At 37.7% G+C, this 23,339-nt stretch overlaps 11 protein-coding genes across 11 annotated transcripts; 6 read left to right on the forward strand and 5 right to left on the reverse strand.

Annotated features, from left to right (window-relative positions):
* Nucleotides 1-1,247: 1,247 nt before the first annotated feature.
* SOCG_03604 (DNA polymerase delta subunit Cdm1) lies at nucleotides 1,248-3,845 on the reverse strand. The gene has a single exon (XM_013162092.1). It carries the CDS (start codon nucleotides 3,673-3,675, stop codon nucleotides 3,187-3,189), a length of 489 nt encoding a protein of 162 aa, XP_013017546.1. The 5' UTR covers nucleotides 3,676-3,845; the 3' UTR covers nucleotides 1,248-3,186.
* On the forward strand, nucleotides 1,258-4,130 carry SOCG_03603 (spindle pole body protein Sad1). Its single transcript, XM_013162091.1, has one exon. It carries the CDS (start codon nucleotides 1,615-1,617, stop codon nucleotides 3,151-3,153), a length of 1,539 nt encoding a protein of 512 aa, XP_013017545.1. The 5' UTR covers nucleotides 1,258-1,614; the 3' UTR covers nucleotides 3,154-4,130.
* A 295-nt stretch (nucleotides 4,131-4,425) lies between these two features.
* SOCG_03605 (chaperonin-containing T-complex alpha subunit Cct1) lies at nucleotides 4,426-6,537 on the forward strand. The gene is made up of 4 exons (XM_013162093.1): nucleotides 4,426-4,528; nucleotides 4,575-4,622; nucleotides 4,672-4,757; nucleotides 4,891-6,537. Exons 1-4 carry the CDS (start codon nucleotides 4,498-4,500, stop codon nucleotides 6,394-6,396), a joined length of 1,671 nt encoding a protein of 556 aa, XP_013017547.1. The 5' UTR covers nucleotides 4,426-4,497; the 3' UTR covers nucleotides 6,397-6,537.
* On the reverse strand, nucleotides 6,473-9,795 carry SOCG_03606 (AGC/PKC protein kinase Pck2). The gene has a single exon (XM_013162094.1). The coding sequence runs from the start codon at nucleotides 9,660-9,662 to the stop codon at nucleotides 6,687-6,689; it is 2,976 nt and encodes a 991-aa protein (XP_013017548.1). The 5' UTR covers nucleotides 9,663-9,795; the 3' UTR covers nucleotides 6,473-6,686.
* A 175-nt stretch (nucleotides 9,796-9,970) lies between these two features.
* SOCG_03607 (DNA polymerase zeta Rev7) lies at nucleotides 9,971-11,422 on the forward strand. Its single transcript, XM_013162095.1, has 7 exons — nucleotides 9,971-10,282; nucleotides 10,321-10,347; nucleotides 10,393-10,443; nucleotides 10,493-10,605; nucleotides 10,663-10,778; nucleotides 10,830-10,933; nucleotides 10,983-11,422. Exons 1-7 carry the CDS (start codon nucleotides 10,249-10,251, stop codon nucleotides 11,177-11,179), a joined length of 642 nt encoding a protein of 213 aa, XP_013017549.1. The 5' UTR covers nucleotides 9,971-10,248; the 3' UTR covers nucleotides 11,180-11,422.
* Nucleotides 11,423-11,652: 230 nt separating this feature from the next.
* Nucleotides 11,653-13,879, forward strand: SOCG_03608 (U5 snRNP-associated protein Prp28). The gene has a single exon (XM_013162096.1). It carries the CDS (start codon nucleotides 11,722-11,724, stop codon nucleotides 13,714-13,716), a length of 1,995 nt encoding a protein of 664 aa, XP_013017550.1. The 5' UTR covers nucleotides 11,653-11,721; the 3' UTR covers nucleotides 13,717-13,879.
* On the reverse strand, nucleotides 13,716-15,340 carry SOCG_03609 (carrier protein). The gene is made up of 2 exons (XM_013162097.1): nucleotides 15,130-15,340; nucleotides 13,716-15,082 (listed from the first exon to the last, which is right to left on the reverse strand). The coding sequence occupies exons 1-2, from the start codon at nucleotides 15,295-15,297 to the stop codon at nucleotides 13,964-13,966; spliced, it is 1,287 nt and encodes a 428-aa protein (XP_013017551.1). The 5' UTR covers nucleotides 15,298-15,340; the 3' UTR covers nucleotides 13,716-13,963.
* Nucleotides 15,341-15,381: 41 nt separating this feature from the next.
* Nucleotides 15,382-18,147, forward strand: SOCG_03610 (cyclin CycC). Its single transcript, XM_013162098.1, has 4 exons — nucleotides 15,382-15,509; nucleotides 15,874-15,953; nucleotides 16,006-16,372; nucleotides 16,413-18,147. The coding sequence occupies exons 1-4, from the start codon at nucleotides 15,478-15,480 to the stop codon at nucleotides 16,618-16,620; spliced, it is 687 nt and encodes a 228-aa protein (XP_013017552.1). The 5' UTR covers nucleotides 15,382-15,477; the 3' UTR covers nucleotides 16,621-18,147.
* On the reverse strand, nucleotides 15,600-17,613 carry SOCG_03611 (thioredoxin Trx2). Its single transcript, XM_013162099.1, has 2 exons — nucleotides 17,352-17,613; nucleotides 15,600-17,304 (listed from the first exon to the last, which is right to left on the reverse strand). Exons 1-2 carry the CDS (start codon nucleotides 17,495-17,497, stop codon nucleotides 17,034-17,036), a joined length of 417 nt encoding a protein of 138 aa, XP_013017553.1. The 5' UTR covers nucleotides 17,498-17,613; the 3' UTR covers nucleotides 15,600-17,033.
* Nucleotides 17,819-19,405, reverse strand: SOCG_03612 (uncharacterized protein). Its single transcript, XM_013162100.1, has 2 exons — nucleotides 18,629-19,405; nucleotides 17,819-18,579 (listed from the first exon to the last, which is right to left on the reverse strand). Exon 1 carries the CDS (start codon nucleotides 19,262-19,264, stop codon nucleotides 18,854-18,856), a length of 411 nt encoding a protein of 136 aa, XP_013017554.1. The 5' UTR covers nucleotides 19,265-19,405; the 3' UTR covers nucleotides 17,819-18,579; nucleotides 18,629-18,853.
* Nucleotides 19,111-23,334, forward strand: SOCG_03613 (2-oxoglutarate dehydrogenase). The gene is made up of 2 exons (XM_013162101.1): nucleotides 19,111-19,233; nucleotides 19,626-23,334. The coding sequence occupies exon 2, from the start codon at nucleotides 20,025-20,027 to the stop codon at nucleotides 23,022-23,024; it is 3,000 nt and encodes a 999-aa protein (XP_013017555.1). The 5' UTR covers nucleotides 19,111-19,233; nucleotides 19,626-20,024; the 3' UTR covers nucleotides 23,025-23,334.
* Nucleotides 23,335-23,339: the final 5 nt, after the last annotated feature.

The raw sequence follows: 23,339 nt of genomic DNA on the forward strand, positions 1-23,339 counted from the left end.
CATGCTCGATGTTAACCGATCCAGTGTTCAGCTTAGACAAAGGACGGATGGTCGCATAACCGTCCGGTGTCTAGGAATATCCATCGCTCTGTTTGTGTAGGAAAGAGAAGGGAAGGGAAAGAGAAGGAAAGGAAAGGGTCCCAAGGAAGAAAACCAAGAAACGACGATTCATTTGTTTTTATTTACTTTTTTTTAAATATTTTTTTTATTTTATTATTTCTTTTGTTTATACTTTTCTATTTCGTTTACGAATCTGTCTCGTTCTTTTCTTTTTCTTTCTTTTTTTTTTCTTTCTACTTTTTCATGTCTTGTCCAAATAGTCCATAGTGTGTGTAGTCTGGGTCAGGTAGATTCTTCCGAGGACATTAGGGTTGTGATTGAGTAATCAAAAGAAAAGAAGTAAGGAATCTTTTGTTTGAGGTTTTTTCTTTTATAAAAAAGAATATTAGAAAATTACAAAGAATAAAAAAAAAAGGAAACCTCATTGAAATAAAAAAGAATAGAATAGAAAAGAAAAGAAAAGAAAAGAAAAATTGTTTTTACGATTTCTATACGTTTGCATAAAACAACGTCATCATCTTCTCGTTTAGTGTCGATCTTTTACACTATTTCTCGTAAATTTTGTTTTCGTACCTCGTTGTATTTTTGTAAATAGTCTCTTGCCTTGGTTTGTTTACTTTGCCTAGAAAGATTACGGCATTCCAACAAACCTCTTCCTTGCGCGTGCTAAACTGATTCTATTCGTATAGTGTAGTGTAGCGTAGTGCGCAAGCAATTGTAGTCAAGGTAGTTTTTATCATAGAGTGGTGAGTGTTGAAAATGGAATGGGATAAAACTCGCTTCTTGTGTGTGTGTGTGTTTTCTTTTCTTTTTTTTTTTTTTTACATTCATTTCCATTTTAATATATATATATATATATATATTTTTTTTTTTTTTTTTAAATTATCTATACCGACGTCGGGCAACTTTTTTCAATAGAAAAACCTTAGGAATGCCAAAAAAAAAAAAAAAACATCTTTACTCTTTTCACCTACGACATCCAAAAAATCCCTAGAATCAATTCCTTTCCTATTTCTTCAATACATTGACTCACAATACTTGCTAACTATTATTTATTAGTGAAATTATTTGTTTTTTTCCTACTTGCTCTCTATGTAAACAAACATTTCCTTTTAACGTATTGCAACGATCCTTTTCCTTCCATTACCCACCGAGTAAACAAGAGGAAAAGGTGTTTTGCAAACAGCATTCGTTTAGGGACATTTTCGGGGATTCTTTCTTTTTTGTACTAATTTAATTTATTTCAAACCATTCCTGGATCATTTTTTTAATTTGAAATATCCAAAACATCGTCTACTGTAGGTTCTCTTAATACATCTTATCTTGTTCTTTTTCCTACGTCTTGTTTTCACTGCTCCACATCCTGGTCTTTCTCGCTTCCCCTTTTTTTTTTTTTCTCAAATTTTGTCCTTCTTTCTCATCTGTTTCGGTGTACAATAGTTTGGAAATTTTCAATCTCAAAAAGTCGTTTTCGGTTTGTTGACGTTTCCACCTTGGTTGCCAAATCTCCTTTCTTTCTCTTCGTAGTTACGCTCGAGGAATTCCTTTCATAAAATGTTTACTAATACGCCTGTTGGAGGAAAACGGGAGAGATATAATGGCGCTCATCCAGCATGGTCCCGACTAGGTACAAACACAGAACAAATCCATCAAAATACTACAGACATGGCTGCTAAAATGCATAAACTTCGATACACCCAACTTCGCTCTCCCCCTACCCGTGTGTCCGTTGAGACCATGTCATCAAACCAAACAGCTCCTGCTCCTGCATTCGGTCTTGACGTCCCATATAATCAAGAATACATCAACGAAGCTTCCGAAAATGAAGAATTTGAACGTGCTATTAGAAGTGACCCATCCACCGCGTCGAACGCCTCTTACTCTTCTGAAGAAAACGAAGATGGTATAGAGGATACAAGTATAGCAGACACTGAAGATAATGAAGAGGTTTCAGACTTGGATGAAGACTCTTATAAAGCTTATTCAAAACGTCCTTCCGCTAATCGTCGAAAAAAACAAATCAAGCATTTTTTCAACCAAAGTTCTTGGTTACCTTTTGAATCCTACAAGCCATTCGCCTGGTTTTTCCTTGCTTTATTTCTCACCTTAATCATTATAGGAATCCTTCACAAGGCCCCAGGAATTTCGTTTGGTAAAGACGATTCCATATATCCACCGATCGTCCAACCTTCCCCTCCCAGCCCAACTGATTTAGGCAAGCCATTCGAAACTTTTGAACCAGCAAAAGAACCAGCAAAAGAAAAACCAAAAAATGAAAATGAACCAGAATCTTCCACTCACTTCTTGACAAAGGAAGAATTTCACAATATTATTCACACTAAAATAAATGAATTGAAGACTCAATTAGAAAAGGAAATACTATCGTTTAAATCTTCCGAGTTGGCAGCCATTACACTTAACGATGAGTGGAAACACTTCATCCAAACGACTGTCGAAAATTATATCGGCGACCCTGTCTCGCTTCCCAACTTTGCTCTTTTGTCAACAGGCGCAGATGTATTATCATTTCTAACAACCAAAAGTTATGTTAAAAGACCTTCTTCTTTTCTTCCAAAGGCAGCCTCTTATTTATTCGACTCCTTAACAATTCGTGGTCATGAACCAAATATGGCATTGCAATCCACAAATGGTGTCGCGATGTGCTGGAGCTTCCAAGGATCAGAGGGACAGTTGGGAATCTCGCTTTCTCGCCCCGTGCACGTCACAAACGTTACTGTCGAACATGTGAATCAAAAGGTCGCGCACGATCTTTCCAGTGCTCCTAAAGAAATTGAGGTTTGGGGTCAAGATATCCGTCACAACGGAAAAAAAGGATTCTCTTACTTGGGCAACTTGATGTATAACATTGAAGATGAGCCAATTCAAACTTTCCCTATTCATGTTTCATCAAAGTATCCAACAAAAAGCGTCATCTTCAAAATAAAAAGCAATTGGGGAAATCCCGAATATACTTGCTTATACCAAGTTCGTGTTCATGGTACGGTTCCAAGACGAGAAACAATGGCCAACTTACAGCATGATGAGATCTCTCATTCTGAAGAAGGCGTTTCGCACCAAGAATCACTGTCATAAGTCGATTTTAAACATTCTAAACATATTCATCCCTTAATCAACCATAGGCTTAAAATCGTAGAATAATGTTTCTCGTTTTCTATTCTCTTCGTCAGCTTCCTCTAAAGTCAAGATCTGTTCTATAATATCGGGCGGATCCAATTCAAATCGCTTAGCACGTCGCCAGCGTTCAAGCCGAGTCATCCCCAAGTAAGGTCCATATTTGGCAGACATGTCAAAATGATGCAGGACTAGTTGCACTTTACTCATATCTTCTTCATGGACAGGTTTACTCATACGTTCCGATAATATGTCTTTATAGGCCTTGTCAAGAGATTTGGACAATTCAGGATCATTCTCAATTCGTTCTTCTAAGCTCAATATCTTTGCGCTTTCTTTCTTTGCTCCTTTTTCTGTAACAGTCGATTTCGCATTTTTTCCCGTCGCTGAGCTTTTCCCAGTTCCTCGTACGATTTTGGGAAATGCGTCTTGTACAGTTCTTTTCGAAGCCGAATTTTTAGTCACTTTCGAACTCTTCTTCATTGGTGATGACAGGTTTTTTGAAACTAAGACTTACACTCGATCAAACTCTCAGCTGTTTTATTTATTTTCTTTAAATCTTTTCTTTTAGAGGTGTTTTTTTCTTTTAAGATTTTTATTAATTGAAAACAGTGAAGATATGCTAATATTTTCTGTCTTTAATACTTTCCTTTGTATCTCTTATGCATAGAACACCAGGGTCTGATGCGTCACGCTGACGAGAATCCAATTGCGGCTGCCAGCCATTCTTTTGTTCAAAGCTTCAACAGTTTGATAAAATTGGATCGCTATAATTCTATTCTATTTTAAAAGTATATTTATTTTTCTTTCTTTTGGATGGCATATTCTTTGTCTCAGATAATTTATGTTCTTACATCATCATCACTTTCTTAATCATAGTAAACTAACTATAAAAGTATTAATTACAAGATTATATATACCCTGAAGGATCAACAAAGATATAATACGCTTCGATATGTTCCTGTGAACCAAACATGTAAAGTAGGAATACGTTTTCAATAATCTATAAAAAGATTTACATGAGAATCGACCATAATCTAATTCATATAGCGAAACTTATTAATCAAAGGGTAAAAACAACAAGAAGGTCCTGTCCATATACAACCTAAAATAAGTAATTTAATTTCTTAGGCCTTTTGAGTTTCTTTTATTTTTTACAGCAGTTAAACGAATCGTAACCTACTACGCTATACTAGGTAACACTTTCAAGTCACGTTGGAAGAAGTCCACAGACTGCAAATGCTTCTTCATCAACTACAAAAGAGTATTCGAGCCCGTTTGTAGGGGAACTTGAATCGTGATAGAATGTTTCAAGCACCTAGAGAATCCACTCTCTGTATGTACTATAGCTTACTCAAAATATCTTGCTAACTGAATTCTAGTTTTGAGTGGTGAAAAAGTTAGCGGTGAGGATGTCCGCAATCAAAATGGTAAGAATTGCCAGCTTATTTTTAGCATACAAGTTACTTACAATGTTAGTTTTGGCTACGACTGCAATTGCCAATATCGTGAAGTCTTCCCTTGGCCCTGTTGGTTTGGATAAGATGCTAGTGGATGATATTGGTGTAAGTTAGTTATATTTTCAAAAAGGATTGTTGCCCGATCAAGGAATGAGAGAAATTGACTTCCGGCGGTATCTATACAGTCTGCATCACGAAAAAAAATTTATCCTTACGGGATGTCAACTAACGCTATTAGGATGTAACCGTCACCAATGATGGAGCTACCATTTTATCATTGCTAGATGTCGAACATCCTGCCGGTAAAGTTTTGGTAGAGTTGGCTCAACAGCAAGACAAAGAAGTTGGTGATGGTACCACTAGTGTTGTGATCATCGCTGCTGAGCTTTTGAGACGCGCTAATGAACTTGTGAAAAATAAAATTCACCCGACTACCATCATTACAGGATACCGTTTAGCCATCCGTGAAGCCGTAAAGTTTATGAACGATGTTTTGAGCTCCAGTGTTGATACCTTAGGAAAAGAAAGTTTGATAAACGTTGCAAAAACTAGTATGTCTTCAAAGGTCATTGGTAATGATTCCGACTTTTTCTCGGCAATGGCTGTTGATGCCATGCTTTCTGTAAAAAGCATAAATCCTAAAGGAGAAACTCGTTATCCTGTTAAGGCCGTTAACATCTTGAAGGCTCATGGTAGAAGCTCTCGTGAATCTGTTTTGGTCAAAGGATATGCATTGAACTGCACTGTTGCGAGTCAAGCAATGAAAACAAGAATTCCAAATGCAAAGATTGCTATTTTGGACATGGATTTACAGAGAACTCGTATGGCATTAGGTGTCCATATCACCATTGACGATCCTGATCAATTAGAAAAGATTCGCGAACGTGAAGTTATGATTATCTTGGAACGCATCAAGAAAATTCTCAACTCTGGTGCTAATGTCATATTAACGACAAAGGGAATAGACGACTTATGCCTGAAGACCTTCATAGAAGCCGGTGCTATGGCTGTCCGCAGATGCAAGCGTGAAGATTTGAGACGCATTGCAAAGGCAAGTGGTGCTACTATGTTAAGTTCCTTGTCCAATCTCGAAGGTGACGAAGTATTTGAAAGCTCCAATTTGGGTTACGCTGAAGAAGTTGTCCAAGAAAAGTTTTCCGACGATGAATGTATATTGGTCAAAGGTACTAAAGCTTATTCTTCAGCTTCTTTAGTTTTACGTGGTCCTAATGAGTTCACTTTGGACGAAATGGAACGTTCATTACATGATTCTCTTTCAGTTGTCAAACGTACTTTAGAGAGCGGTGCTGTTGTTCCCGGCGGTGGTGCTGTTGAAAGTGCACTTAGCATATATTTAGAAAACTTTGCTACTTCACTTGGTTCTCGTGAACAATTAGCAATTGCTGAGTTTGCTCAAGCCTTATTAATTATTCCTAGAACCCTTGCTGTAAATGCTGCGAAGGACTCCACTGAACTCACAGCAAAACTTCGTGCTTATCATGCTGCAAGCCAGAATGCTGAGGTAACAGACACAAAGAAGCGTGGCTATAAGAATTATGGTCTTGATTTGTTGAACGGTGTTATACGGGATAATATAAAGGCTGGTGTTTTGGAACCTTCTATGTCTAAGTTAAAGAGTCTGAAAAGTGCGGTTGAAGCTTGCATTGCCATCTTACGAATTGATACAAGTATAAAATTGGATCCTGAGCAACAACCTGAAGATCCTCATGCCGGTATGCATTAATTTTGACATAATTAGTGTGATGTTTGACTTCTTGCATTTGACCCCTTTAAAAGGTTATGATTACAAGGCTTAAATAGGAGACTTTAAAATATATAAAATTTTCCAAAACTAATTTAAAGTAAAGGTAACTATTCATAATGGATGAAAGATCGTGAGACATTATTCATCAAATATGTTATTGCACTATGCGAAGTCAAAAAGGGAGGAGGCATCATTTCATTATTTTATTAAGACAACAAAATTAAAATAAAATATTACAGCGAACTTTTTATCATGTCAGGTAGAAAATATTACGCTTTAACAGATGTTGAATCATCATGGCTGAAGTAAGAAAAACCGCGGAATTCCTCCTGCATTTTATCGGTCAAAACTGATTGGACTGGCGTCAAAACAGGTAATTCTCTAGTAAATTCTTCATCAAAATATTTGGTATCCGTCTGTGAATCAAGTTGAGGGATATAAGGTGGTTGGGTTTGTTTATGATAAATATCATCCCAATTAATGTTATTAAAGAAGGGATGGGCCATAACGTCTTCTGCATCATTCTCACCGGACCCGAGACGCTTCGTAGGATCTCGCGTGAGCAGCTTTTGCAAAATAGAAACAGAATCTCTAGGCATATGGATTGGATATAAAGGTTCATCAGACAAAATAGCATCAAAAATTTCTTCTTCATCGTCTCCTCTAAATGGGGATTGACCAAGAAGCATTTGATATATGAGTACACCAAATGCCCACCAGTCCACGCTGCGAGTATAGTTTTGTTCCAACAGAATTTCAGGAGCCATAAATTCAGGCGTACCACAAAATGTAGCCGTTGTGTTGTTGAACCACATATCTTCCTTGCAAAGTCCGTAATCTGCTACCTTAATATGACCATCAGGACTTAACAAAATGTTATCCAACTTCAAATCTCGATAGACGATGCCATTATCATGGAAATATTTTAATGCCAAACATACTTCTGCAGCATAAAATTGAGCACGACGTCTAGAAAACTGTTGTTGTTGAATGTGTAACATTAAATCACCACCACTAACAAAATCCATTACAAAATATATTCTTGTCTCTGTTTGGAAACAAGAGTGAAGGTTTACTAAAAATGGATGGCGCTCACGGTTAGCCACAAGGAAAACACGTTTTTCAGATTTGGTACTTTCAACTTCATCATTTTCAAGAATAAACTTTTTCTTCAACACCTTGATTGCGTACAATTCCTTGTTGCTTTTGTATTCGGCGAGCATAACCTTTCCGAAATTTCCTTTTCCTAAGACAGTCAAAAAGTTGAAATCTTCCAAGCCAATTCTTTTTTGTTTTCCATCAGGAGTCACATCAGGGACAGAAGCGTCGCGAGAAGAGACTATAGTGTTCACACCCTTCACAGGGACCTCTTCTTCCTTTTTATTACCTTTTTCTTTAATATCTGATTCATCGGGAACTTGTTCTTTTGTATCCTTTTTACCTATTAGCTCTATTGCACCAGCCTGGACCGGCTTTCTTTTTATCGGTTCAATTGAAAACTTCTGAGATGTAGGGGTAGGAGGAGATTCATTTACCGTACTCACCTGGGAAGGTTGACTAGCTTTGTCTTCAGAAAATGCTGTCTTTGAAGTAGGTGCAAGATTGTTAGGCTTCTTATTAAGATTAGTCGCTTTTTGTTTAGTAGTACGGATTTCAGAAAGGACACGATTAGCCATTTCCATTGACATTCCACAAAAGTCAGGAACAAGATGGACACACTGAGCATGTGCTGTAATCCCGCATTCTGTGCATTTTCTAGCATTTTTACGACCGAAAGGTAGAATATAACCACAATGACAGCACCAATTTGCTCCAATATTAGTATGAGATTCAAAATGGTGTGGTATCCTGTGATTAATTTTCTCATACTCACTTGAAAATGAGTCACTAGACTTAGAAATGCACTTCGTTACAACCTTGGAATAACATTTTCTATGGCATGTGTAAAGACAATCTTTACATTGCATACCTACGGCACTTTTCAAAAATTCACCACATAAAGCACAGCGCATAATTTGATAAAATTGGTGTTGTAAGAAACGGTGTCCGTAAACCTCATGCACGCTCTCTTTGCGTTGACGAATTGCACCTTGTCGACCTAGGCCTGCATCGAAAGGACGTTTTCGAACATTGTTTTTCGTAAAATTCATGGTCAAATGAATTTGACCCAAAGGCTCCAAAGAAAACCAAGCATTTACAGTAGAATTTCCTTCAGGAGATTTTGAAACGGCATCCTCTGGCTTAGACGAAGATAATGATGACGGTAAAAACATGGATAACCTTTGATTCTGCATATGATCTGCGCTAACCCAACCTTTGTCGGATACTTCTTGCTCAACTTTTTTACGACGTTGTTTTTCAACCAAATCTGATAGACGGACCCATAGCAATGCAACAGGTAGTAATACTTTCTCATTCTTTTTTTCATAAACAATAATCTCCACTTCGTTAGTTTTTTCGAGATTTATTTCGAAGTTGTCATAAAATTTACCAGCACGACTACTTCTCGTCCTCGCGCGCTCAAGGTCTTCAGCACGAATGACTACAATTGTCTCCGTGTGTTTAGATAATCCAGCAGAATGAGAAACATTTCGTATGGAATGCACACCTATTTTGAGTAAGCCGGATTGAGGTCGTCGAGCATTCAGGTTTAATCGACTTTCATTTGTGGGGACATCATCTTCATCAATCTCAATATGTAAGTCATGGTAACGTTTTAATGAATGTCGAAGTAAACTGATTTTTTGAGCACTTTCTTCATACTTCTTTTCAGCCTCTGCAATGCTTCGCCGATCGTGCTCTCGTTCGTATAATTTTGCCATTTTTTCAATACCTCTTCGATATTGTTCCTCAACCGAAAGCTTGAATTCCAACTGTTGCAACAGAAACGAGATTTTGTTAATCGTCAAAGGTGCATCATAGTTCAACAAATCCAAATTGGAGTCAACATTAGATAGACTTGAAGATACACTTTTAGATGATTTTGGATTAGAATATTGAGGTTTCAGCGTCTGTTCTGAGGATCCCTTCGAAGTGACGCTCCCTGACTTTCGAAGTTGCAGTTTTCCGAGACGTTCTTCAAGATAAATTATGCTCTTTTTTGCTTCCTCAATATTGCTATGAAGCTGTTGATGAACCACCGGATTTTGCGTCAAACGTTTCATCGAAAGGGCTCCATGAATCACCGATCTTTCCCTCTCAATTTTTCTGTTGACTTCCGTAATTGCTTCATCCAGCATATCCATGGTCGTCGCACCCTTCTTTCTTGTAATTACTGTTTTTTGAGGGTATTATTCCACTTCTTAATGTCCCTATAGGAGTGCACCTATTGTTGGTTGTCGGTGAATGAGCGACCTTTGACTAGTAGCACAATATGTAAAACCCACACTACCACTGTAAGTTTGTTATTTAGTTATATAAAGAACATTAATTGATAGTGCTTCATCTAGTTAAATTGAAATATATTATTTTTTTTCATAAATGAATTAATAATTACGCCCTTAGTTAGAGAGCCGTTTAGCATTCGCCAAGTAAAGTCTACAGCTTTAAGCGACCAGATACTAATCGTAAAAGTTGGATCTCAAGACATCGTACTTTCAAATTTTGAAAAAGCCTTTTGGGTAAACCAGCTAGGAACTCCTAAAAAGAATCTACTTATTCCTTTCTCGTTATTCATTCTAGACTTTTAAAAAAACCTCAATCATCGACAATACGTTAAAAGTGCCATACGAAATATCAATCCATTCATGGTACTTGTTTTCGCACGCCTGTATATCAATCCTTGCAATTATTGAGTAGTGTTTTATTTGTAGCTAATTAAAGGATTGAATAATGGCAACTGAGGATTCATCATGGACAGTCAAACGTACGTGCTTTATGACTTACGATTTTAACACAGTTCAGAATGCATTCAGGTCTTCCGTGAGTTTTGTAAGTGATAACTACTTTTTTTTAGGAATCTAATCAAGAATTCAGTAATTGTCTGTATTCATTGCATACTATGCAATCGTCACTTATACCCAGAAAGTAAGACAGCTTAACGTATATTAAAAGCATTGATTATTTACAGAATTAGGCCTTTTTATCAAATCTAGAAAGTATAACACTGTTGTTTGGCAATCCCGCCATCCGATACTATGCAATTACATTAAAGACGCTGTTGAGGCCTGCACTCAAGAATTGCAAGAGGTATAATATTCCATGACCTTTATTAATTTTTTGTTGATAAAGCTTCTGACCTAGTAGGGAGCAGTGGAATGTATATATCTCTCTATTGTATCGAAAGATCAGGTGGAACTGGAACGTTACATATTCTCAGCTTATTCAATTCCAAGAATCCCAGACTTTCTATTGGAAAAACCGTAAGGATAGAATTAATAATTGTAAAATTCCCTTTCTGACCTAGTCATCAGCGTATCTCCAAGGATGCCATACTCTGATTCTTTTGTAGAATCTCTAAGAGCAGCAATGATCCGAATTCAAAATACTACACGTTCTTTACGAAATCTCCCTGAAGGTAAAGTTACTTTTATTTTTTTTTAGAAGTTATTTCTGACATTTTTAAGATTGCTCATGGTCGATTCGGCTCACCTTGAAAGAAAACGACACTAGACCCAGAGCTTGGGAAAACTGGTATTTATCAGAAAATACTCCGGAATCCAATTTGGAAAGAAGATACAGAAATCTTACAATACCTTTAAGAAACATTTCTATTGGGCCAATGGATTCTGAAATATGGCTTGAATCACACCCTGACGCATAAAAGAGTGGGAAATATTAAGCTGACTACATAACTGCAATAGGTTAAGGATTTTAATTATGCTTGATGAACTTATTATATATGCGTATACTAATTAAATGCAGTAAGTTTCTTGGTAAGCAGTTTTTCTAGGCCGATTAAAACCATTATGATAGTATAAATTTATTTAAGTTATGTATACTCTAAAATTTTCTATAGACGTGCCTATTTTACTTTTATTCATCCAAAATCATAAAAAATAACGTGAACAATTTCTAAATTTCTATGGAATTATTACGAATTTGTTTTTGGTCGATGCCAGTTGATTTCTTCTTTATTTATCAAATAAATAAATTGTTGTTTATTAAGGAGATCTGATTGTCTGTTCATTAATTCCTACAACGAATACTAACAAGGGCCGGTAAGTTAGTTAGTATGAATAACCATCTCATTGATTCGAAAAAATAAATGGTTACTACACAGGGAAGTAAATATACCTATTTATTTTAAAAACGGAAGTATTTAATTAATCAATTAAAGGATTGAAACCTACTAAGCTATCGTTCATGTCCTCTAGAGCACCGATTCCATCTCTTGAAGAGATTGTTAAAAACAAAAGGACTCGCGAAGAACGAGAATCCAAACCAAAGTTTTTATCTAAAGCTGAGAGAACACGTTTAGCACTTGAGCGAAGGAAAAAAGAAGTAGAGCAAGCTAAAAGCAGACAATCCACCGAGTTGTCAGACTTGAAGAATGGAATAATTAATCAGTACGAAGAAGGGGCAAACGGTCTTGGGTCTGAAACTAAACTGGATAATCCAAAGTCGGTAACACCAGTAAGTAATGAAAGCAACTATGAAAATACCGCAGATGAAAGTTTCGCTGCTGCTGTTCGACAAAGATACATGGGAATTCAACCCCGACCTCAAAAGAAACGACGAAGAAATGCAGACAAAAAATTTGTTTTTGATTGGGATGCGACGGACGATACAATGAAGGATGCGGATTTCTTGGTTTCACCTGAATCAACGATTGCTGTGTTCGGTAGAGGCAAACTAGGAGGTTTTGACGAGAAATCTATAGAGAGCGTAAAAGAAAGATCAGGATTAATTCAACGATTATTACAAGGATCAGATGAAGACAAAAAAAGAGCGCATGAACTCTTGCACCTACACGAAAGAAAGTCCCGCAAGGTTGACTGGGATGATGTTCCTTGGAGAGAAAAACCTTTGGAAGCTATGAAGCCTCGTGATTGGAGAATTTTAAGAGAAGACTACAACATTTCCATGAAAGGAGATGATGTTCCGAATCCTTTGAGGAACTGGGAAGAAGCCAACTTACCCAGTGAACTGATGAGTGTTTTAAGGAAAAATAATTATAAAGAACCAAGTTCTATTCAGCGTGCATCAATTCCTGTTTTATCGCAGGGAAAAGATTTGATTGGAATTGCTGAAACTGGTAGTGGTAAAACAGCAGCTTTCATGATACCTCTGATACAAGCCATTCTGAAATACCCTCCTTTAGATGAAAGAAATCTTCATCTTGGACCGTATGCGATCGTATTAGCACCAACACGTGAGTTGGCACAACAAATTCAAGCTGAAGGCAATAAATTTGCCGAACCTCTTGGTTTTCGCTGCGTTTCTGTTGTTGGTGGTCATGCTTTTGAAGAACAATCTTTTCAGTTGAGTCAAGGAGCTCATATTGTTGTTGCTACTCCTGGACGTCTAGTTGATTGTCTTGATCGAAGAGTTTTTGTTTTAAGTCAATGTTCTTATGTCGTTATGGATGAGGCTGATCGGATGTTAGACATGGGTTTCGAAGAAGATGTGAACAAAATTTTGGAATCTCTTCCTTCCTCAAATAGTTCCGATAAAAATGCTATCATACCTGCTAGTGAGGGTCAGCCTTCCTCAATGCGTCGAACCCTGATGTTCAGTGCTACATTACCTCCGAGGGTTGCAAACCTCGCACAACGATATTTAAATAATCCGACGCTACTGACTATTGGTAGTATTGGACAAGCTGTTGACAGAGTTGAACAAATAGTTGAAATGGTTTCTGACGACTCTAAGCGCATGAAACGTCTTGAAGAGCTTCTTGAATCCGGTAGGTTTGCTCCTCCTATCATCGTTTTTGTAAATTTGAAAAGAAACATTGAAGCCATTTCAAAACAGCTGAATACATTAGGTTGGCGTGCTGTTACACTTCATGGAAGTAAAAATCAGGAACAAAGAGAAAAAGCTATTGAACAACTGCGTGGCGGAACAGCTGATATTTTGGTTGCTACTGATATCGCTGGTCGTGGTATTGATATACCTAACGTATCTTTGGTACTTAACTATAATATGGCCAAAAGCATTGAGGATTACACCCACAGAATTGGCCGTACAGGCCGTGCTGGTAAGTCTGGTGTTGCGATCACCTTTTTGGGCTCCGAGGATGAAGATGTCTTTTACGACCTTAGGGTAATGCTGTCAAAAAGTGCTAAAGCACGTATCCCGGATGAACTGAAAAATAATGAATTGGCCTTCTCGAGACACGCTCCTATCACCCAATAGTTTTTATTTTCTGCAAGTTACTTTTGGGGGTCTGTATATTATTTATTTTGAAATTACATAGTAATGAATAGAAGGGCTTTGGAATTAAGCAAGCAGATAATTTGCTCAACCAACTTAATCTTTTCACTAGTATCTACTTTACAACCTAATGCTTGAAACCGTATTTAAAATAATAAATAAAAGAATTATAGTTCCAAGCTCTAAACGAAAGAATGTATGTTTACCTAAAAATACCGTTACTAGTACTTCATTGCAGTCCCAAAAGACTTTTTGAATTTTCGTATACCAAGTACGAAATTGCCACGCTAGGAGCGACTTTGAGCAAATTAGGTGCCAGACCCTTGTATAGAGCTCTAAAGCCTTCTTTCTTGGTGGTCTTTAAGAAACAATCAGCGAAGCCTGTATATGAAGCACGATGACCAGGAGTGCCTTGGGTCTGAAGTCGTGTACGTATTACGTTTAAAGGAAAAACTAAAGTAGCACCTATGCTACCGGAAAGAGCACCGAAAACCATGACCAACCCGTTAGGCAGCTTTACATCTTGAGGATCAATGTTGTCTTTATTTGAAAGTATACCAATCCAAGTCTTCTTCAAACCTTCGAAGGTACCTAAATCTGTGGCACTGTAGGGAAACATACCCAGTACCCCAATCAGTATTCCCCGATAGTAACCTCGTACACCGTGGGATTTATACAACTGTTTTATATTATCAAAGACAACACTACGTCCTGCCTTTTGGGTATTATAGTCACTGCATTGGATTCGGAATTTTAACGTATCGACTGGATAAATAAAAAACTGAGCAACCGTTCCGGCGAACCCACCTGCTAGATATGAATAGAGGGGATTATGTTCTTGAGTACTAGAAACACCAAAGAGGGTTTTCATAGCCTCATATGATCCAAATTTTATTGATGATTCTGGCATAACCTTTAAGACGTTGATGCCATTCCCTACAAAAAAGCCTCGAATTCCGCTTCGACTGTAAAGACTCTTAGTGGTGTGTAATAATGTAGAGAACGGATACTTAGAAGATGGCTTTGAACATGTATCAGAAATTAACATTACTTTTAAACGATCCAAGGGAGCTGTGCATGTACGAGACACGATACCTGCAATCCCACCGCTAAAAAAGTAACCAATTCCATTCATAACATCATGGCTCAACAAAAAGTCACCATCCGGGAGATTTTGCAACCGATGGAACAGAAGTTTCATATGTGGGGTATCATGCATCCAACTCTGTGGAATTATGAGGTTTTTATGATTATCATGATGAGAGGCGTGCAGTTTCCAATATCCATGTTTCGGATAATAAGTTTGCTGCTGCTTTTGAATCAATTTAATACCATGAATTGCTCGTTTCTATAATGGAGTTACAATTAGAAATAGTTCCATTCTAACTAACTTACCAGCTCTGTTTCGTCTAAAAAGGATTGACAATACAAATCTTTACATTTCAGCAAAACGTTTACAAAATTAGGATCATGAAGCTTTCCTGGGTAAACATTATCTTTTAAAGTATTCAATCCACATGGAAGAGGACTTTGTAAAGGATTTTCAATTGTTTCTATTCGCATCCTTCCATGTCGATTTTTCGTGTGTATTATTGGAGAGTGGTAGTTAGAAGAAGTTTGCTTATACCACTTCACCAGTAACAGCTTGGGACAAAAATTGTCATTACAGATGAAATAGTTTTCTAGCTATAGTCTTAATTGTATACGAAAATTATTTGAAGGCAAGATTTATGTTTGGCATATATGTCAGGTAATTATTGGTCTTCTAGTCAATTGTAAGTTATTATCTGAATTGTGTTTGCGTTTGTTTTTCTTTTTTTTTTCTTTATATATATATATATATATATATATATATATATATTTTCCTTTCATATCGAGAAGAAGGTTTGAGCTTGGTTTGTTTGCGGATTTTGAAGCGTACGCGCTGGGAACGAGGGGAAGAATCTCCTTGAAAGCATCTTCCTTCTGACCTATAAAAGATCTTTCTTGTTCTTTATTTATTGTAGAACAGAGAAACGCTGCTCTCGTTGAAGTAGTTTACGAAACGAATGTTCGGTGCGTGGATATTCTTGCTGGCTTTCTTGGCTATAAACCTTTTCTTTTCTAAATCTAACAGTCTACAATTTGCTAACCTTTAAGGATACAATTCTACTTGCCAGCGAAGCCAAAGTTGTCAGAGACCAATGCATTTAGCGAAGAATCGACTTTACATTGGGAACGTAAGTTTGAATTAATGGATCGTTATGTACAGGATTCCCTAACTATTTAAAGGAATTCAGGAGATTGGGGATAAAATCAAACTCCATCAAAGGGTTATGGCGACTGCTTCTGTCCTTTTAAAGCGATACCTTTCAAAGAGAAAAGGGAAAGTTGAGCATACTTTGGAACAACATGTTTCGGCTTGTGTGTACTTAGCTTGCAAAGTAGAAGAGAGTCCAGTTCATATTCGGACAATCTGTAACGAAGCGAATGCACTTTGGAATTCTTCGCTACCAATAGACAGATCACAAGTAGCTGCTCTGGAGTTTGAAATAATTTCTGTTTTGGAAGCATATCTTATTGTTTATCATCCATATCCGACATTAGAAAAGATCTTTCGAGATGGGTTGATTACGAAAACTCAAATACAACTAGCATGGTAAGGCAAATTATAATGATTAGCACTAATTTTTTATAAGGAATATTGTGAACGATTCTTACGCGACTGATTTATGTCTTCTGGCTCATCCACACCAAATTGCCTATGCTGCTTTGATGCTTAGTTGTTGTGATGATGAAGGCACGATGAATCGACTGGTAGACCTATTTAAGACGTCTGATCCCTTGAAGATTGTACTATGTATACAAGCTCTACTATCCTTTTATAACCAGGATGAAAGGGACTGAAATTTGAAGCATACATGGGTATGTACATGGTGGTATATCTAAACAATTGTTTAATATTCCAATTGTCCTTTAGCACCGGAAAGAAATTAATTGACATCCTTTTACGTCGAAACAGACTTTGCTTTACATTTAGCACTGGCACGCAGATTACATTCTACGGATACGATTGAGCACTACACGACAGTTAAAAGATGCCTTTTCATGATTGAGAATCCGTTCAACGAGCGAAAATGAAAAGTAGTCGAATGAGAAAAAAAAAAGGATAATCATTGAACAATGAAATGAGATATTCCCCCTTTTTTTTTTTTTTTTTTTTTTTTATATTTTGTTATTTAGAAAAAAGAATACTTCTCATGTAACGTGATATGGATAAGGACATGGACAAACAAGTTTTTATTTTGGTTCAAAAAGGATTATGAGGTTTCATATTTTGCGAGAAGGCCATTGATTGCGCGAATGTCTGCACCAACGATACGGTCTAATTCTTGACCCTTTTTAAATAAAACCACGGTAGGAAGTGCATAGACCTCATTTTTTTGAGCAAGTTCGGTGTACTTATCGGCATCTACTGCAATAAAAGAGGATTTCGAATGGCTGTTGCTCAACTTTTCCAATAAAGGGCTAAGAAACTTACAGGGTCCACACCAGTCAGCATAAAAATCTACGACAGTGACTTTGTCAGCGCTAGAAAAAATGAGTTAATACATTGTGAAATTGATAAAATGACCTACTTGACTCTTTGGGCATAGTCCTCCAGTGACTTGACATGTTGAACTTGTTTCATGACTGAAGAAGTCTGAAATGTTCTATGGGCTAAACCAGTCTTGACATGGTTGAATGAACGAAGTCCTCTGGAAAAGCGGTAAAAGGAATTCATTTTATGGGAACGAATGCTACAAAATCGGAAACAACTGTACGTTGGTCAAGGAAAACTGTAACATGCAGGAGCAGCCAACAGTGAAAAATAACGAATATACTCTTTAGGATGATATGTAATTTCGTAAAAAGGTTCTACACTCTCGTTAGACTCATGACTCGTGTGGACGAGGGGTTTACGTTTTTGTTAACACTTTCATTCTATTTATTATTTCCTTCGTCTTTCTTTATAAAAGACTTTTTCATTAAACAAGTTCTCTTTCATCAAAAAAGAAAAGTGCCAAAAAATTATTGTAAAAACTATTGCAATTTAATCAAATCATATAATTATAAAGAAAAAAATAATTACTACCACTACTACTACTACTCAGGCTCTGCAACATCCCACTTATGTTCTCGGTTACCAACTAGTCAATCGTAGGCAAAGTGGGGGGATGTCCTAGCTTTTTTTCCTTCTTGGACTAAATCGAATGACCCCCACAAGGTACGATTTCCCATCAATTCAGTACAAAGAGCGTCAAGCTAAGGAAAAGGCTCTTTTGTTTCCTTGGGTGTTTGTTAGCTAGTGCAAGAAGAAGCAACAATGTATGCAGCACTATGTTCAAGGTCTCCTCCAGCCCAAGAGATATATGAAATGAAAATTACATCTAGACTAGAAAACTTTTATAGTACCGTTTATATAGAGATAATAAAATCACTCAACGATCGACCCTTTATCATTTCCTGTCTTTGATCCTCTTCTTACCATAACCATACCATACCATGCCATACTTGACGAGCGACCGGAGGTGACCGAGTACGATAGCTCATTTAAACATCCATGTAAACGGGTGATCCTCGTTCTTGATTAGAATTGTACTAACATTCGTTGAAACATCAGTCAAGACTTTGGCTATTCTTTCCTTAAATTTTCACCCAATTAGCTAGTTCTGGGACTTTTCCAATATCGGCTTTCTCAATTCCTTCACCATACCTAGACGAATAGATTTTTTTCTTTACAATGCTTATGCCGATTTCTCTCACAACACTACCGTCCATTGTTTTCAAAAGGAAGGGAAATTCTCGTTAAAAGAATATAACGTGCTGAAACCCAGGTTAGTACCTTTGTTGATTATGAAGCGAACATCCTTACGTCAGTATGTTTTTGTGGAGGAGCCACTAAAATGAGTCAGTTGCGTCTGCGTTTACTCGAGACATCCATTCAGTTTCAGTCTTTTTTATGCGTCTTATTTCATTGGATCGGTAATCGATGATTTGTCCATGTTGAACCCTATTTGGAAGTGAAACAGAATGATAGCTGAAACCCGTTTTTCAAAACTTTTAAGAGCAAATATTGACTTGCAAGTTCTTCTTCTTTTCACTTGTATTTCACCTTGTCTTTATTTTGGTACCTTGCGGCTTGTTTCCTTCGCCCCGTTATACTACTAGCTTTTCTTTTACCTATAACCCATTGCATCGGGTTCATTGCTTGCATCATCTTGGGATAGTGAAACCCTGTTGGATCGTCCTTCGTGAGAGTACTAAGTGTTACCTGCATATTGTTTCCTGCTACCTCATTCGCGTGCGTGTGTATACATATCGCCGGTCTTGTCGTTACTCCCGTCATTATAATAAGTTGGTTAAGGATTATCAACCTTTCCTTTACAAACCCCAAATTAGGATCCAAGTTGTTTCTTTGAGGGTGAATCCACTTTTCTGTGCTGGAAAACGTATTCGTCCTTTCTATTTTTAAACTTGGTATGTTTTTACTTCCTAGACAGTTTATCATTGATTCTTTGTGGTCTTTTTCGTTGGGTTCATGACTTTTCAATGGATTTTTAATGGTTTCTCTATGAATTCAACCGTTAATGGATATAAAAATTGAAACGTCAGCTTAGGTGGTTGTTGGAAACGGTGTACTTGCTTGTTCTTTCGAGTAGTTTGTTTCATAAGACTACTTCCTTTGCTTAAATTCGAATTCCGTATGCCGTGCTTGCTTCCTTCTGGAAATGTAGATAGTTCTATTTTCTTTTGGGAAAGCAAAGCCACCCAACACAATTTCTATTGAACAATGATAGCCTTAGGATTCTGATTCTACTCATACAATTCCATTTTTAAATTCCTTGTCTTACTAACATTTTTTCCTCTAGATCGATAGTATTCAACCTTTTTCCTTCTCTTTGCGGTTCAGTCCATTTCCTATTCAGCAAAGCGTCGACTGAATGGTTCCACGGGACTTTCTATCATTTTAAATCGAATCCTCTATATGAACTCCCCCCCTTGTTAATCTTTCTCACGTTTCTTTTAAGTATTCGTATTTGATTGATACATTCTTGTTTGCATCCTCTACATACAATTCTGTATCTGTTGCTTATTTAAATTTCCTTGCATCTTATTCAATTTGGATTATTTCTTCAAACGTAACGATCTCTAAGTACGTCTGTCTCTTTCAAATTTGATCTTAAACCCCTCTCATATTTCGGTTTTCCTTTCCAGCTTTTTGTTTTTCTTCGTAGTGACCACTCTTTAAAGAAGTCATTAATTTCATCATGTTGCGTCTATCGAAGACCGTTCGTTATTCGAGGGCCTCTCAAAGACTTCGTCTTTCAAAGATTGGCTCTCTTCGCCCTTTTGCCTCTCAAGCCCCTACCGACACTTTCCTTACTGGAAGTGCTGCCGATTATGTTGATGAAATGTATGAAGCCTGGAAAAAGGACCCCAATAGTGTCCATGTTTCTTGGCAAGCATATTTCAAAAACGTAAAGTCCGGTAAATCTAATCCGTCGAATGCGTTTCAACCCGCTCCTTTATTAGATTATATGGGCGATTACAATGATGTCGATTCCGCTTTGGCTAACAACAAAAATATCGGCGACGTCGACGTCAGCGTCTATATGAAAGTTCAGCTCTTGGTTCGTGCTTATCAATCTAGAGGTCATCATGTTTCCAAAATTGATCCTTTGGGCATCAATGTAAATACACGACGCCCTTCTGAACTTACATTAGAACACTATGGATTTACCGATGCCGATTTGGATCGAGAGATCCGTCTCGGTCCTGGTATTCTCCCCAACTTCCGTGATGCTGGCTACGAATCCATGAAACTTCGTGACATTGTAGATGTCTGCGAGCGTATTTACTGTGGTAGCTTTGCTGTTGAGTATACCCATATTTCATCTCGTACTAGATCAAACTGGATTCAAGCTCACTTGGAAACACCAACTCCCTTCAAGTATAATCATGATGAAAAAATGATGATTTATGATCGTTTAAATTGGGCTCACAGCTTTGAACGCTTCCTTTCCACAAAATTCCCCAATGACAAGCGTTTCGGTTTGGAAGGTTGTGAATCTATGGTTCCTGGTATGAAAGCGTTAATTGATCGCTCGGTGGAACACGGTGTCAGCAACGTGGTTATTGGTATGGCTCACAGAGGTCGTCTTAATGTCCTTCACAATGTTGTTCGTAAGCCTGCCCAAGCTATTTTCTCTGAATTCCGTGGTACCCAAGACCCCGAAGATGAGGGCTCCGGTGATGTTAAATATCACCTTGGTATGAATTATCAACGTCCTACTCCTTCTGGTAAGCGTGTTAGTCTCTCTCTGGTTGCAAATCCTTCTCACTTGGAAGCTGAAGATCCTGTCGTGCTCGGAAAGGTGCGTGCTATTCAGCATTATACAAGTGATGAAGCTTCTCACGATCAATCTATGGGCGTTTTGCTTCACGGTGATGCCGCCTTTGCTGCTCAAGGTATCGTTTATGAGACTTTAGGATTACATTCTTTGCCTGGTTATAGTGTCGGTGGTACTATTCACATTGTTATTAACAACCAAATTGGATTTACTACTGACCCACGTTTTGCTCGCTCCACCCCTTATTGCACTGATATTGCTAAGACTATGGAAGCTCCCATTTTCCACGTCAATGGTGATGATGTTGAAGCCACTACATTCATCTGTCAATTGGCTGCTGAATGGCGTAAAACTTTCAAGACAGATGTTGTAATTGATATTGTTTGCTACAGAAGACACGGTCATAACGAAACCGATCAGCCTTCCTTTACTCAACCCCGTATGTACCAAACTATTTCTGAACACGAGCCTACTTTTAATAAGTACACTGAAAAGCTTTTAAATGAAAAGAGCATTACTCCTGAAGAAGTGGAAGCTCAAAAGAAGCGCATTTGGGAAATCTTAGAAAGTTCTTTTGAAAGCAGTAAGGATTACAAGCAGGACCAGAGCGAGTGGCTATCTAATCCTTGGGTTGGCTTTGCTTCTCATAAGGACTTGCAAAACAAGATTTTGCCATCTTATCCCACTGGTGTTGACATTCCCACTTTACAAAGATTAGGTAAATCCCTTTATGAAATGCCCGAGGGATTTGAGGCCCATCGTAACTTGAAACGTATTTTGAACAATCGTTTGAAGGCTGTTACATCTGGAAAGCAAATTGATATGCCCACTGCTGAGACCTTGGCCTTTGCCACACTTCTTGAGGAAGGCCATCACGTTCGTGTCAGTGGACAAGATGTTGAACGTGGTACATTTTCTCAGAGACACTCTGTTTTGCACGACCAAAAGTCTGAAAATGTTTACATTCCTCTCAACCATCTCAGCGATAAACAAGCTAGCTTTGTTATTCGTAACTCTTCTCTATCGGAGTATGGTGTTCTAGGCTTTGAATATGGTTATTCGTTATCTTCTCCTAATGCATTGGTTGTATGGGAAGCCCAATTCGGTGATTTCGCCAACAATGCCCAATGTATCATTGACCAATTCATTGCTGCCGGTGAAACTAAGTGGTTACAACGCAGTGGTATCGTACTTTCTTTGCCTCATGGATATGACGGTCAAGGTCCTGAACACTCTTCTGCTCGTATCGAGAGATATTTGCAATTGTGCAATGAGGATCCCCGTACTTTCCCCTCTGAAGATAAGTTGCAAAGACAACATCAAGATTGCAACATCCAGTGTATCTACGTTACAAAGCCTTCTCAATACTTCCATGCATTACGTCGCAACATCCACCGTCAATTCCGTAAGCCTTTGATTGTATTTTTCTCGAAGTCTTTGCTTCGTCATCCTGTCGCTCGCTCTGACATTGAAGAGTTTGAGGAGAATCGTGCCTTTAAGCTTATTCTCGAAGAAGAAGAGCATGGTACTAAGATTCAAGCACCCGAGAAGATTGATCGTCTCGTATTGTGCACTGGTCAAGTTTGGGTGGCCTTATCGAAGGCTCGTGAAGACAATAAGGTTGACAACGTTGCTTTCACTAGAATTGAGCAATTACATCCTTTCGGCTGGAAGCAAGTTGCTGAGAATATTTCTAAATATCCTAATCTCAAAGAAATTGTTTGGTGTCAAGAAGAGCCTTTGAATGCTGGTGCATGGTCTTACATGGAACCTCGTATCTACACAATTTTGGATCACCTTGGTCGTAAGCTTCCCGTTCGTTATGCCGGTCGTGCTCCCTCTGCTAGTGTTGCCACTGGTAACAAGCAACAGCACATCTTAGAATCTGAGCAACTCTTAAATGAGGCTCTATTATAAACGCTTATAAAACGGACAGGTCTATGAAATGAACTAGAGCTATGCTATTTGTTCATATACATCGTTTGACTGGCTATAATCTGTTAATGAAAAACTATATGAGATAGAGGAACACTGTTCCGTAGAAAATTTCATGAAATATTCTAATAAATCACGCCTTATCTAGATATAAGTCCTTGCTGTATTATTTTGCAAATCCACTTTGTAAATAAATAATAGTGCTGATTGATGGAAGTTTGGGATTTACCCGATGATTAAACTGCTACTAACGCAAAAGAAGTACGTACAACAACTTCATAGCGGAATGAATACTGA

This window comes from Schizosaccharomyces octosporus (assembly GCF_000150505.1).
Source record: "Schizosaccharomyces octosporus yFS286 unplaced genomic scaffold supercont6.1, whole genome shotgun sequence".
Classification (NCBI taxonomy): Eukaryota; Fungi; Ascomycota; class Schizosaccharomycetes; order Schizosaccharomycetales; family Schizosaccharomycetaceae; genus Schizosaccharomyces; species Schizosaccharomyces octosporus.